The following is a 12,877-nucleotide window of genomic DNA, read 5'->3' as shown; positions in this document are numbered from 1 at the left end:
GTTGCGTCTCAATTCAAGGAATGCTCAGCAACATCGGCGGAACGCCTCCGGCGAGCTAGAAACAACCCTAAACCCATAAATGGCCCGAAATCTAGAAATCTGGTCTCGAAATCTGGATGGAAGCTGTGGACTACGGATGGTCGTTGGAAGAAGTCAGTAACGCTAGAGGAACGCCGCTAAACGTTGCTGATGGAAGAAGAAGCACAAATCTGAGGGAATGCCCAAGAAATCTGTGGAAACAGAGGATTGCCAAGGCACAGAATTCATCGGAGGGAACGCCCGCTGATGGCTCCGGATGATCGGGATGAAGCTGCCATGAAGCTCTGCACTGATGATGTCACTTGAAGAGTTGATCGGAGACGGAAAACGAGGTCGAAAATCCTGGAGATGCGCCGCGGGATGAAGCTCAGTGCGAAGGAGTCGACGAAGAGAAAACATTGTAGCTTCTCTGTTTTGAATCAGATCCAGATTTGAACGGACGGCTGTGAGCGATTTGGGGCTTGATCAACGGTGAAAAGTCTCTAAAAATCATATCCGAAGGTGCTGATCTTGATCAAGGATCTGGATCTACTCTCCCTTAGGTCGGATCGACCAGATCTTCTGTAACGCCCCGCCCCTTCCTGCTTAAGCTGACAGGGTTACTTATCTTTTCTTCTTTAAAACAACGGAAGTCTTATCTATAGTATATATTTTTTTCTTTAAACTTTTCTTTTACTTTTCAAAACATCATCATTAACTACCTATCATATGGGTCACATAACATGCTTAGCATAAATTTAAACCATAATACTAAAGAGCATGATGAAGTGTCATAGAGTCATAAAAGAACAACATGAATATAACTCTTATTAACTAGAAGCAGGTCTTTCTCTTTAGCCAAGTCACTACTACACACGTCCTCCTTGCCCCCTCCTGCTGCTCCCTCAGTACATCCATTCTTTGCCCTTATCTGTGGTACAAGGAAAGTAAGCTGTGAGCACTCAAGGCTCAGTAAGATCCTTTCCTACTCACAAAAACCATATAGCATAAATAAAGCTTCAAGGCATAAAGCATAAAGACAACTCATCATATCATGTATAGAAGCATCATATCATAACATAATCATATGATATCATGGCATATCCTAATAAAGTCATAAAGTGCATTCTAGCATAACATGATCATGATCATAACATATCATAACATAATCATAAGGTTCATCCTAACATAACATAACATAATCATAGGCATCATGGTATATCGTAACATAATCATAATGTGTTATGCGAGATGACTTTCAAAAACATGATTCATGCAATAATATATGTAACATGTCCTTTGAAAACTTATTACATACATACTTAAACATAATCATAACATGGTTAGGGCCCCGGCTTGTACCACATACATAAATGCGCGCGTCCTATGTAGGTCCAAGGTAGCAAGTCTTGAACCCTACAAGGCATATATACTAGACCCGTTTCTTAGTCCATCGACCTAGGAGTACTTAGGAGCCCATCCCTAACGAGGCCCGTTTCTTAGTCCATCGACCCCGGGGCGCTTATGGAGCCCACCCTTGGTACAAGCCATATAAAGTAAAGTAGCATGTCATACATATCATGGTTCTTATCATTTCTTGCACATCATATTTCTTATCATATCATACCATATAGAATTTTGGGCACACAGCTCATCATAATGGTATGTAAAATTTGGGCACACAGCACATCATAAATACATGCATAGTTTGGGCACACAGCTCTTCACATATATCATGCATAAATTGGGCACACAGCTCATCATAAATAACACACAACATAGCATAAGGGTTTCCATCATGTATAGATCATAAGTGTGCATAATTAAACATAGAAGCATAGCAATCTCATAAACATGGCATATAAGATACATGGGAAACATAATTAGATTTCTAACCCTAATGTCTTATAGTGGCCGAAACATATAGATTGGGTTTTAGGTAAAAACTCCATACCAACATGTGAACCCTAAATAAGTATCATTTCTTATACCATAAGAAAACACCATGAGCAAGTTTAGGTAGAGTTCTAGGTTTCTTAAGCTTACAACTTATCATGGCCGAAACTTATCAAGCATACATTGGGTTAGAAATTATCATTCAAGCTTGTGAACCCTAAACAACTTTCATAGCAAATATTTCAAGGAACAACATGAGCATAGTTGGGTTGGGTTCTAAGTTTCCTAGGCCCTTAAACATGATATGGCCGAACCTTGTAGGACTTAAAGCTAGGGTTCAAGTGTCATAAAAACATGAGAACCTTAAACAACTTTCATAGCAAATATTTCAAGGAACAACATGAGCACAGTTGAGTTAGGTTCTAAGTTTCCTAGGCCCTTAAACATGATATGGCTGAAACTTGTAGGAATTAAAGCTAGGGTTCGAGTGTCCTAAAAGCATGAGAACCTTAAACAACTTTCATAGCAAATATTTCAAGGAACAACATGAGCATAGTTGAGTTAGGTTCTAAGTTTCCTAGGACCTTAAACATGATATGGCCGAAACTTGTAGGACTTAAAGCTAGGGTTCAAGTGTCCTAAAAGCATGAGAACCTTATATGTAGAGATTGATTCTCAGTAAAATTGAATAAATTTTTATTCATAGTGGTTAATTATAATTTTTTGATTTATCTCCTTATAGTTGATTATGGAACCGATTATGAGACTGCTGCACAGATGAATTTCACCTTCTTACTACACCAATTGACTAATTTAGTTGTTCAAAATTTGATTAACAAGACATCATCATAATTAAGCCACCCATGCTCCGCCTAATATCCACATTTTGGTATATTGGAAAAGAAAAGAATTCATCTTCCCCCTCCATATTTTACTTAATGTTTATTTTGTTCCTCATAATCAAAGGCAATATCCTTCGATTATCTTTTTAATATTTTTTATTTTTCTATTCAATGCATACTTTATAAGATAAAATATCCTTTTTGCCCATTTAAATTACCACTAGATCATTTAAAATGGAGTTATTTTTAATAATAAAATAAATATAATATCGATAAAATTATTTATTAAATTGATCAAATGACTTAAATGAAAATTGTCGGACTGCTAAATGGTATGTATTAATAAAAAAAATAACAATTTATCAAAGGACGCACTTGAAAATCTGAATTTATCAAAAGACGTACACTATTTTGGTATTTATCAAAGAGCGCACTTTTTTAAAAGCATTTCCTATTTTACCCTCCTGATAATTTGACTTTTTCTACTGTTTTTCTTTTCTTCATTATATTTCTCTCACTTCTCTCTCTCCTCTGTCGGCAGAATATAGGAATAACATTAGTCAATTTTTAATCACATTTTAATACATTTGAAGAAGTCAAAATAAATAATGGGCACCATATTTGGACTCCTTGAAATTTTAGAAATCCACAGGAACTTAGGTCGATCAGTGGGTTTCGGTCAAAACCCACTGATGGACCTAGAGAGCTCCGATTACACTCATTTCAGTTTCTATGGATTTCTAAAATTACAAGGAGTTCAAATATGGTGTACATTATTTATTTTGACTTTTTATAGATGTTAACAAGCAAAATCAAAGAATCGGCATAAAAGCCCACGTTGGGCCTGATTTGAGTCCATATCAGGCCCAATGTGGGTTTTTTTGCCGATTCTTTGATTTTGCTTGTTAACATCTATAAAAAGCCAAAATAAATAATGGACATCATATTCAAACTCCTTGCAATTTTAGAAATCCATAGAAACTGAAATGGGTGCAATCGGAGCTCTTTAGGTCCATAAGTGGGTTTTGACCGAAACTCACTAATCGATCTAGAAAGCTCCGATTGCACTCATTTCAGTTTCTATGAATTTCTAAAATTACAAGGAGTGAAAATATGGTGTCCCTTATTGTTTTTTACACTCCTAGTGGTGGACCAGAGGTTTTGAAAAACCCTAAATCTCTCTTTCTTTTTTTTCCTTTTATTTTTGTTTAGGCATGATATGAAGAGATATCATGCTCACGTTGGGTCTGATATCTCTTCATATCAGGCCCAATGTGGGCCTGATATCTCCCCATATCAGGCCCAATGTGGGCCTGATATGGGAGATATCAGGCCTAGTAACAACAAAAAATAAAAAAATAAAAAAAAAGAAATAAAGAGAGATTTAAGGTTTTCAAAACCTCTGGTCCACCACTAGGAGTGCCAAAAATAATAATGGACACCATATTTTAACTCCTTGTAATTTTAGAAATTCATAGAAACTGAAATTGGTACAATCGAACCTTTCTAGGTCGATCCGTGGGTTTCGGTCAAAACCCACTGATGGACCTAGAGAGCTCCGATTGCACCCATTTCAGTTTCTATGGATATCTAAAATTGCAAGAGTTCAAATATGGAGTCCATTATTATTTTTGAAATTTTATAGATGTTAACAAGAAAAATCAAAAAATCGGCATAAAAGCCCACGTTGGGCCTGATATGATTCCATATCAGGCCCACGTTGGGCCTGATTTGAGTCCGTATCAGGCCTAATGTGGGCTTTTTTACCGATTCTTTAATTTTGCTTGTTAACATATATAAAAAGCCAAAATAAATAATGGACACCATATTTGAACTCCTTGCAATTTTAGAAATCCATAGAAACTGAAATGGGTGCAATCAGAGTGGGTTTTGACCGAAACCCACTGATCGATCTAGAAAGCTCCGATTGCACCCATTTCAGTTTCTATGAATTTCTAAAATTACAAGGAGTGAAAATATGGTGTACATTATTATTTTTGGCACTTCTAGTGGTAGACCAGAGGTTTTGAAAAATCCTAAATCTCTCTTTCTTTTTTTTTCTTTTTTTTTTTTTTTTTAGGCCTAACGTGGGCATGATATCTCTTCATATCAGGCCCAATGTGGGCCTGATATGGGAGATATCAGGCCTAGTAACAATAAAAAATTAAAAAAAAAAGAAATAAAGAAATATTTAGGGTTTTCAAAACCTCTGGTCCACCACTAGGGGTGCCAAAATTAATAATGGACACCATATTTTAACTCCTTGTAATTTTAGAAATTCATAGAAACTGAAATAGGTACAATCGGAGCTTTCTAGGTCGATAAGTGAATTTCGGTCAAAACCCACTGATGGACCTAGAGAGCTCCGATTGCACCCATTTTAGTTTCTATAGATTTTTAAAATTGCAAGGAGTTCAAATATGGTGTCCATTATTTATTTTGGCTTTTTATAGATGTTAACAAGCAAAATCAAAGAATCGGCATAAAAGCCCACGTTGGGCCTGATATGAAATCATATCAGGCCCAACGTGGGCCTGATATCATTCCATATCAGGCCCACGTTGGGCCTGATTTGAGCCCATATCAGGCCCAATGTGGGTTTTTTGTCGATTCTTTAGTTTTGCTTGTTAACATCTATAAAAAGTCAAAATAAATAATGGACACCATATTTGAACTCCTTGCAATTTTAGAAATCCATAAAAACTGAAATGGGTGCAATTGGAGTTCTGTAGGTGCATTAGTGGGTTTTGACCAAAACCCACTGATCGACCTAGAAAGCTCCGATTGCACCCATTTCAGTTTCTATGAATTTCTAAAATTACAAGGAATTAAAATATAGTGTCCATTATTATTTTTGGCACTCCTAGTGGTGGACCAGAGGTTTTAAAAATCCTAAATCTCTCTTTATTTATTTTTTTTAATTTTTTGTTGTTACTAGGCCTGATATCTCTCATATCAGGCCTACATTGGGCCTGATATGGGGAGATATCAGGCCCAACATGGGCATGATATCTCTTCATATCAGGCCTAAACAAAAAAAAGGCAAAAAAAAAAAAGGAGAGATTTAGGGTTTTTCAAAACCTCTGGTCTACCACTAGGAGTGCCAAAAATAATAATGGACACCATATTTGAACTCCTTGTAATTTTAGAAATTCATAGAAACTGAAATGGGTGAGTGGGTTTCGGTCAAAACCCACTGATGGACCTAGAGAGCTCCGATTGCACCTATTTCAGTTTCTATGAATTTCTAAAATTGCAAGGAGTTCAAATATGATGTCCATTATTTATTTTGGTTTTTTATATATGTTAACAAGTAAAAATCAAAGAATCGACAAAAAAGCCCACATTGGGCCTGATATGGACTCAAATCAGGCCCAACGTGGACTTGATATGGAATGATATTAGGCCCACGTTGGGTCTGATATGGAATGATATCAAGCCCACGATGGGCCTGATATGATTCCATATCAGGCCCAACGTGGGCTTTTATGCCGATTCTTTAATTTTACTTGTTAACATCTATAAAAAGTCAAAATAAATAATGTACACCATATTTGAACTCTTTGTAATTTTAGAAATCCATAGAAACTGAAATGAGTGCAATCGGAGATCTCTAGGTCCATCAGTGGGTTTTGATCGAAACCCACTGATCGACCTAGAAAGCTCCGATTGCACTCATTTTCAGTTCCTGTGGATTTCTAAAATTGTAAGGAGTCCAAATATGATGTCCATTATTTATTTTAGCTTCTTCAAATGTATTAACATGTGATTAAAAATTGACTAATGTTATTCCTATATTATGTCAACAGAGGAGAGAGAAGTGAGAGAAATATAATGAAGAAAAGAAAAATAGTAGAAAAAATCAAATTATCAAGAGGGTAAAATAGGAAATGCTTTAAAAAAAAATTGTACTTTTTGATAAATAAAAAATAGTGTATGTTTTTTTTTTTTTTTTTTTTTTTTGATAAATTCATATTTTCACGTGTACTTTTTGATAAATTGCCATAAAAAAAACTGTATGTTATAATTTTAATTAAGTTTTTTATATAACTTCTATTTTATATTGACTTTTAAAATATTTATGTAATTTGTATCTTAGTTAAAACCTATTTAACATTTTCTTTAAAAAACTAATTTTCTTAGCGACCGGAGTCACGCCTTTGGTAGCGTTTCCACGTTGCCGTCTCGGAAACCAACCAAGAAGCGTGTAAAGGTCAGACATGGACCATCAGTCGACCTCGGCGACGTCATCATCCACTTCCTCGAAGTTGCATGTCGCCATCGGAGCTGCCACGTGCCTATACCTTTCTTGTTAGAGAATTTTCTACCCGTTAATCAGAAAATCCGACCGTGACTCAAACCTATCTCCCGGCCAATAATAGCGACGACGATCGACGACCCCACCTCGAGCTACCCACCCGGCCACTGGCTCCGGGCCCCGCCTGGCTCTCGCTTCTCCTCCGCCCGTGTTCTACTTCCACCTGTCCCGTCGCCATCCAAACTGCTTTCCACGTGTCACCTCGCGCCTCCTCTGCAATCTCCTTGTTGCCGCATTACGCCCACCGTCTATTCATTTGCCCTACCCAACTAAGACCGCCAGCTGTCGCTCCCAGCCAATTAGAGGCGGAAAAGGCATTGATACACGTGCAGATATGGACACGTGTCGGATTCCTTTGTGCTATTTAACTTACTCCGCCTTTGCATGTCGTCAGTAGCGGGACCGATAAATGAAGTTAGATTAAAGCGGAGGGATCGAAGTGCAAGATGGAGCGGAGAGGCGGTTGCTGCATCGGCATCGCCATGTACGGTGGAGGCGGAGACGCCGAGGCGGCGTGGAGGATGGGTCGGATCATGCTGAGGTTCCGCCCGATCGCCCCCAAGCCGGCCGCCGGTTCCTCGGAGGTCGTCTCCGCCGTCTCTGAGTTGTCTCCTCTGGGAAGGAAAACGAGGCGGAAGGGTTCTGGCGCTGCTTCAAGAGGGAGGAAGAAGAGGAAGGTGGAGGCCAAGCCATCGCCGTATTGTAAGGATGATCAGAAGGCGTCGGAGTTGTCTTCCTCCGCGAACACCACAACGACGATCTGCTCGCCCACGATCGTGACGCTCCCGCTGATGCCGGAGGCGGACGAGCGGAGGGGCGACACGGCGGAGCGCCAGCGCACGTCTTCTGGATCTGAGCGTCCGCTCCTTGCGCCGGGGTGGATTGGGTGCGAGGAGGCGGCGGCGAGGGCGCCTTGGCTGGTGACGGCGGTGGGATCGTGGGTGACGGTGGAGAGCGTGACGGACACGTGGAGGGAGTGGGAGGTCGCTTGGAGGAGCGACGAGGCGGTGCGGGCGGCGCTGGCGGTGGACGAGTGCCCCGGGTTGATATCCGACGAATGGAACCGGGTCACGTGGACCAACGAAGCGTACCGGAGGATGGTGGCGGGCGACAGTTCGGACGAAGGCGCCGGCGGAGGCAGAGCGGAGGAGGAGGCGCGAGTGAGGCTGGTGGCTCGGGCGGCGGTGCCGGCGGCGGATGCGTGTCGGGCGTTCACGTGCAGGATGCGGGTTCACTACAGGAAGCAACCCGGGAGGCCGGAGCGGGCCTTGTCGTCGCTTGCGGCTCCGTGCGACGTGTGGAGGCTGGACGACGGCGGCAGAGCGTGGAGGATCGACGTGAAGGCGGCGTTAAGTCTCAGCCTGTAGCGCGTCCGCAGGAAATTAAAAAAAAAAAAAAGGTATGCGTGTAAATCTGTGTGTGCATAAGAAGCGGAATGGCTCTGTATCTCTCCAACAAGAATTTGGTGTCGCATGAGCTTGAAATAAGGCTACAGAATGAAATACTTAAACTAGAAAAAAAATTGAAATATAAGTCTAAATTTTTTGAAAAGATTGCGATGTCATTTATGAGAGATTTGCAACCAAATTTTAAATTTTGGAACTAACTGACGTTCAACTCTATCTTAAATATAACAATCGGTAAATTAGAAAAAATTCCTAATTATAATATTATTTGCATGTAATTTTCATGTCAAAAATACTGTATTTTTTACTCTCTGTATTTAAAGTTATTTGATTCAATTTTTTCATCTAAACATCATTATGAAAAGTGTCCTTAAGTATTTTAAATTAGAATTCCGAAATTTTTTTTAAAAAAATTATCCTCATATTTTTTTAACTACAAAAAATTTAAAAATAAATATAATTTTTATTAAATTTAATATTTTAAATTAGAATCGAGTATATTTTTTATCAAATTAATTACGGCTATCTAATTGTCCTTTAGAATTTTTAGGTATAAAAAAATCACAAAATGAGTATAACTATTTTTAAATTTGGTATTTTAAATTAAAATCGAATATATTTTTTTTTTATCAAAATTACCTCTCATATTTGTAAGAATAAAAAAATCTAAAAATGGATATAATTTCTATTAAATTCAATACTTTAAGTTAAAATTGAGTATATATTTTTTATCAAATTGAGTAAATGAATATAATTTCTATTAAATTCAATACTTTAAATTAAAATTGAGTATATATTTTTTATCAAATTGAGTACTATTTTTTTCTTACTTAATATAATTACTCTTAAATTCAGCATCATTTAAAGAAAATCTATTATATTTTTCATCCAATTAAGGTGGAAAAAGAGTGATGTTAAATTTGATAGAAAATATACTAAATTTTAGTTTAATGTGCTGAATTTAAGAAAAATTATACTTATTTTTAAACTTTCTATACGTAAAAATATCAGGGGTAATTAGATAAATTAATGTAATTGTTGGATATATATGAATGGAGAAGAGGTGGAAGAGGGATGGAAGCCTTAGTCTATTTTGCCCGGTCGGCCACTGTGAAGCTTGCGTTCAGCACTTGCCAAACACCAGCCAACTCAAGTTATTTCAACAGATAAGTTGAATTTATTTCGTGTAATTTAAATGCAATTACGTCTCCGAAAATCTCCGATAACGGATTGTTTTTTGCTAACAATCGTGAAACATATTCGATTATATTGAGATGACCACAGAACAGAATGTTGAGGTGCAACAAACTCAACATGTGCAGGTCCTCTCCGCCCCGATTGGAACTGTGTTAATCAGTCACGGGGAAAAGTTAGAGAAGTTCGGTGGACTGAACTTCAAGAGATGGCAGCAGAAAATGCTCTTCTACTTGACCACGCTCAATCTGCCTCGGTTCTTGACCGAGGACCCTCCCAAGTGTGCTGAGGATGATGATGCACAAACCATCAGCGCAGTGTAACCATTGACTCATTCTGAGTTCCTTTGCCGAAACTACATCCTCAACTTTTTTATCGACTCATTGTACGCTGTGTATAGCATGAAGAGAACGGCTAAGGAGCTATGGGAGTCCCTAGACAAAAAGTATAAGATGGAGGATGCAGAGACCAAGAAGTTCATCGTGGGTCGATTCCTGGATTACAAGATAGTTGACTCCAAGACGGTGATTAACCAAGTCTAGGAGCTTCAGGTGATCTTGCACAAGATCCACTCCGAAGGGATGGTTCTGAGTGAAACCTTCTGTTGGGCCGGGTAAGCCGGCTGGAAAGGGTTGAGTAGCATGAAACACACAAAAAAAATTCCATTCTCATCTTTCAACTTAGATTAGCGAAGCAATTAAAATAGAAATAATAACTTAAAGAAAATAAGTAAAAGGTCAAGAATTACTTGATTACAACCTAAATGGTTGTTAATTCAAGATAGATGAAAGCTCACTAAGAAACTCGATCGCTGAAGGTGGAGAAGTTTTTTACACACAATAAAAGCTCAGAAAAGACTAAGAAAATGAATACAAACGTTGTTACATCTTTTCTAGATCTAGAGGTCTTTTTATAGCCCTAGAAAATCTTATTCACAGGCTGAAGGCGCCTTCCATAGGGCTGTGAGGCGCCTTTAGCAAGGCCAAGGATAAACTTTATCCTTTTCCGTAACGGCCAGAATTGGTTGGTCAAAGACGTTATTCTTTTCCGTAAAAATAAGTATAATTACTCTTAAATTCAACATTTTAAACTAAAATCGAGTATATATTTTTTTTTATCAAAATTGTCTCTTATATTTTTTAAGTGAAAAAAGTCTAAAAATAGATATAATTTCTATTAAATTCAATACTTTAAGTTATAATTGAGTATATTTTCTATCAAATTGAGTACGATTTTTTTCTACTTAATATAATTCCTCCTAAATTCAGCATCATTTTAAGAAAATCTAATATATTTTTCATCTAATTAAGGTGGAAAAAGAGTGATGCTAAATTTGATAGAAAATATACTAGATTTTAATTTAATATGGTGAATTTAAGAAGAATTATACTTATTTTTGGACTTTTTATATGTAAAAATATCAGGGGTAATTAGATAAATTAATGTAATTGTTGGATATATATGAAGGGAGAAGAGGTGGAAGAGACAAGGAAGCCTTACTACAAGAAAACCCCTCATAGACATCGGTGGAACAATAACGATTTTAAGCAAATTTCGGTGTCTCTGAGTATTTTACACCGATTTTTCCAAAACCGGTGTCTATGAGTGCAGATTTGATTTTCGCTCATAGACATTGATTTTTTAGCCGATGTCTATGAGCGTTTTTTTTTTCGTTAATAGACATCGATTTTAACAGCGGTTTTTAAAACCCGATGTCTATGATAGTTTCTTTGTTCTATCTATGAAATCAGATAGTAAAAAATCGTTGTTAAATGTGGTGTTAATGAACCAAAATAAAATAATTTAATTTTCCCACCAATACTTAGCTAAAATTTGCAACACTTCGCTTTTCCCTCCAAATCTAAACTTATAGCGCGCCGTCCACCGTATACCGTTGCGACGCCACCACCACTTTCCTCCTCGCCGTTAGTCGTCCGACCATCTCTCTTAGCATCATCTCCCTCTTCTTCTTCCTAGATCGACACCCCTTCCTCTCCCAATCAGGATCAACACACAACGCCTTTGCTTCTCCGTCCAACCACACTGCATCTTCTCCAACTCCTCCCTTTGGGTGAGAAGAGGAGCCCTTCTTCGCATTCCGGTAGTTTTCCTTCATCCATCTCCGGTCCAGCATTCACTGCCACTACTGGAGTCCTTCTTCGCATTCCGCTCCCTCGCTGACGCTGCCGTCTCGTGCCCTTTCACAAGCCCTTTTCGTTTCGCTGCCATGGGTATGCCTTCGATCCCCTTTGCTCTTCATCTCTTTTATGTTTCTGTGATCTCGATTTTGACTCCTGGTTTCCTCTTTTGTTTTCGTTTGGTGGTTTTTGTTGCAGCTAAGATCAAGATCGGCATCAACGATAGGCCTCCTCCTTAGTTTTTGTATAATTTCCTGTGAGTCAAGACCTCAATCGCAATTCCGCAGGCCTTTACTTTTGTTTTGGTACCACTTTTTAGGTTTAGGAAGAATTGGGAGGTTGGTCGCTAGAGTCGCGCTTCAGAGCGATGATGTGGAGCTCGTCGCCATCAATGATTCGTTCATCACAACTGACTACATGATACTTTGCTTGTAGTGTGCGTATTAGTTTAGTTCTTTGGTTTCGGTTTTGGTGGCTTGATTTGACATTTTTTAAGCATCCGTGCAGAGTCGGTTCGCGCCCTATTGTTGCTACTTTATGATTAACTATATGATTAGTTTTTCCTTGAATCTTGAATCTAACACTATACCGTGGCTAATGAATTGTAGACATACATGTTTAAATATGATACCGTGCATGGACAATGGAAGCATCATGAGATAAAAGTGAAGGATTCCAAGACCCTTCTTTTTGGAGAGAAAGAAGTTACTGTCTTTGGCATCAGGTCTTTAAACTCATGTTATTTGTGTCATACTGATAGAAGAAGCTGCTTTCCATGTTTCAATTTTGGTGAAAGTTGTTTACAGAGATTGTGGTTTGTGTTTAGAAACCCTGAGGAGATTCCTTGGGCCGAGACTGGAGCTGAGTTCGTTGTGGAGTCGACTGGTGTCTTCACGGACAAGGACAAGGCTACTGCTCACTTAAAGGTAGGTGAGAATGACTGCATCGCAGGTTGCATTTCTCCATTGGATCTTCTTGCATTGATGAGGAGGAATCTAGTTTTGTAAATCAAGGAATGAGATTAATGTTACGGACTAGTTTTATGTTGTTTGTGTCTGATGCTTG

At 38.4% G+C, this 12,877-nt stretch overlaps 1 protein-coding gene across 1 annotated transcript; it reads left to right on the top strand.

Moving 5' to 3' along the window:
- Positions 1-6,997: 6,997 nt before the first annotated feature.
- On the top strand, positions 6,998-8,616 carry LOC122006349. Its single transcript, XM_042561821.1, has one exon. It carries the CDS (start codon positions 7,521-7,523, stop codon positions 8,439-8,441), a length of 921 nt encoding a protein of 306 aa, XP_042417755.1. The 5' UTR covers positions 6,998-7,520; the 3' UTR covers positions 8,442-8,616.
- The last annotated feature ends 4,261 nt before the right edge of the window (positions 8,617-12,877 follow it).

This window comes from Zingiber officinale, chromosome 1A (genome assembly GCF_018446385.1).
Source record: "Zingiber officinale cultivar Zhangliang chromosome 1A, Zo_v1.1, whole genome shotgun sequence".
NCBI classification, from domain to species: Eukaryota; Viridiplantae; Streptophyta; class Magnoliopsida; order Zingiberales; family Zingiberaceae; genus Zingiber; species Zingiber officinale.
The sequence above is the reverse complement of the archived record's forward strand: the minus strand, read 5'-3'. Positions and strand labels throughout refer to the sequence as shown.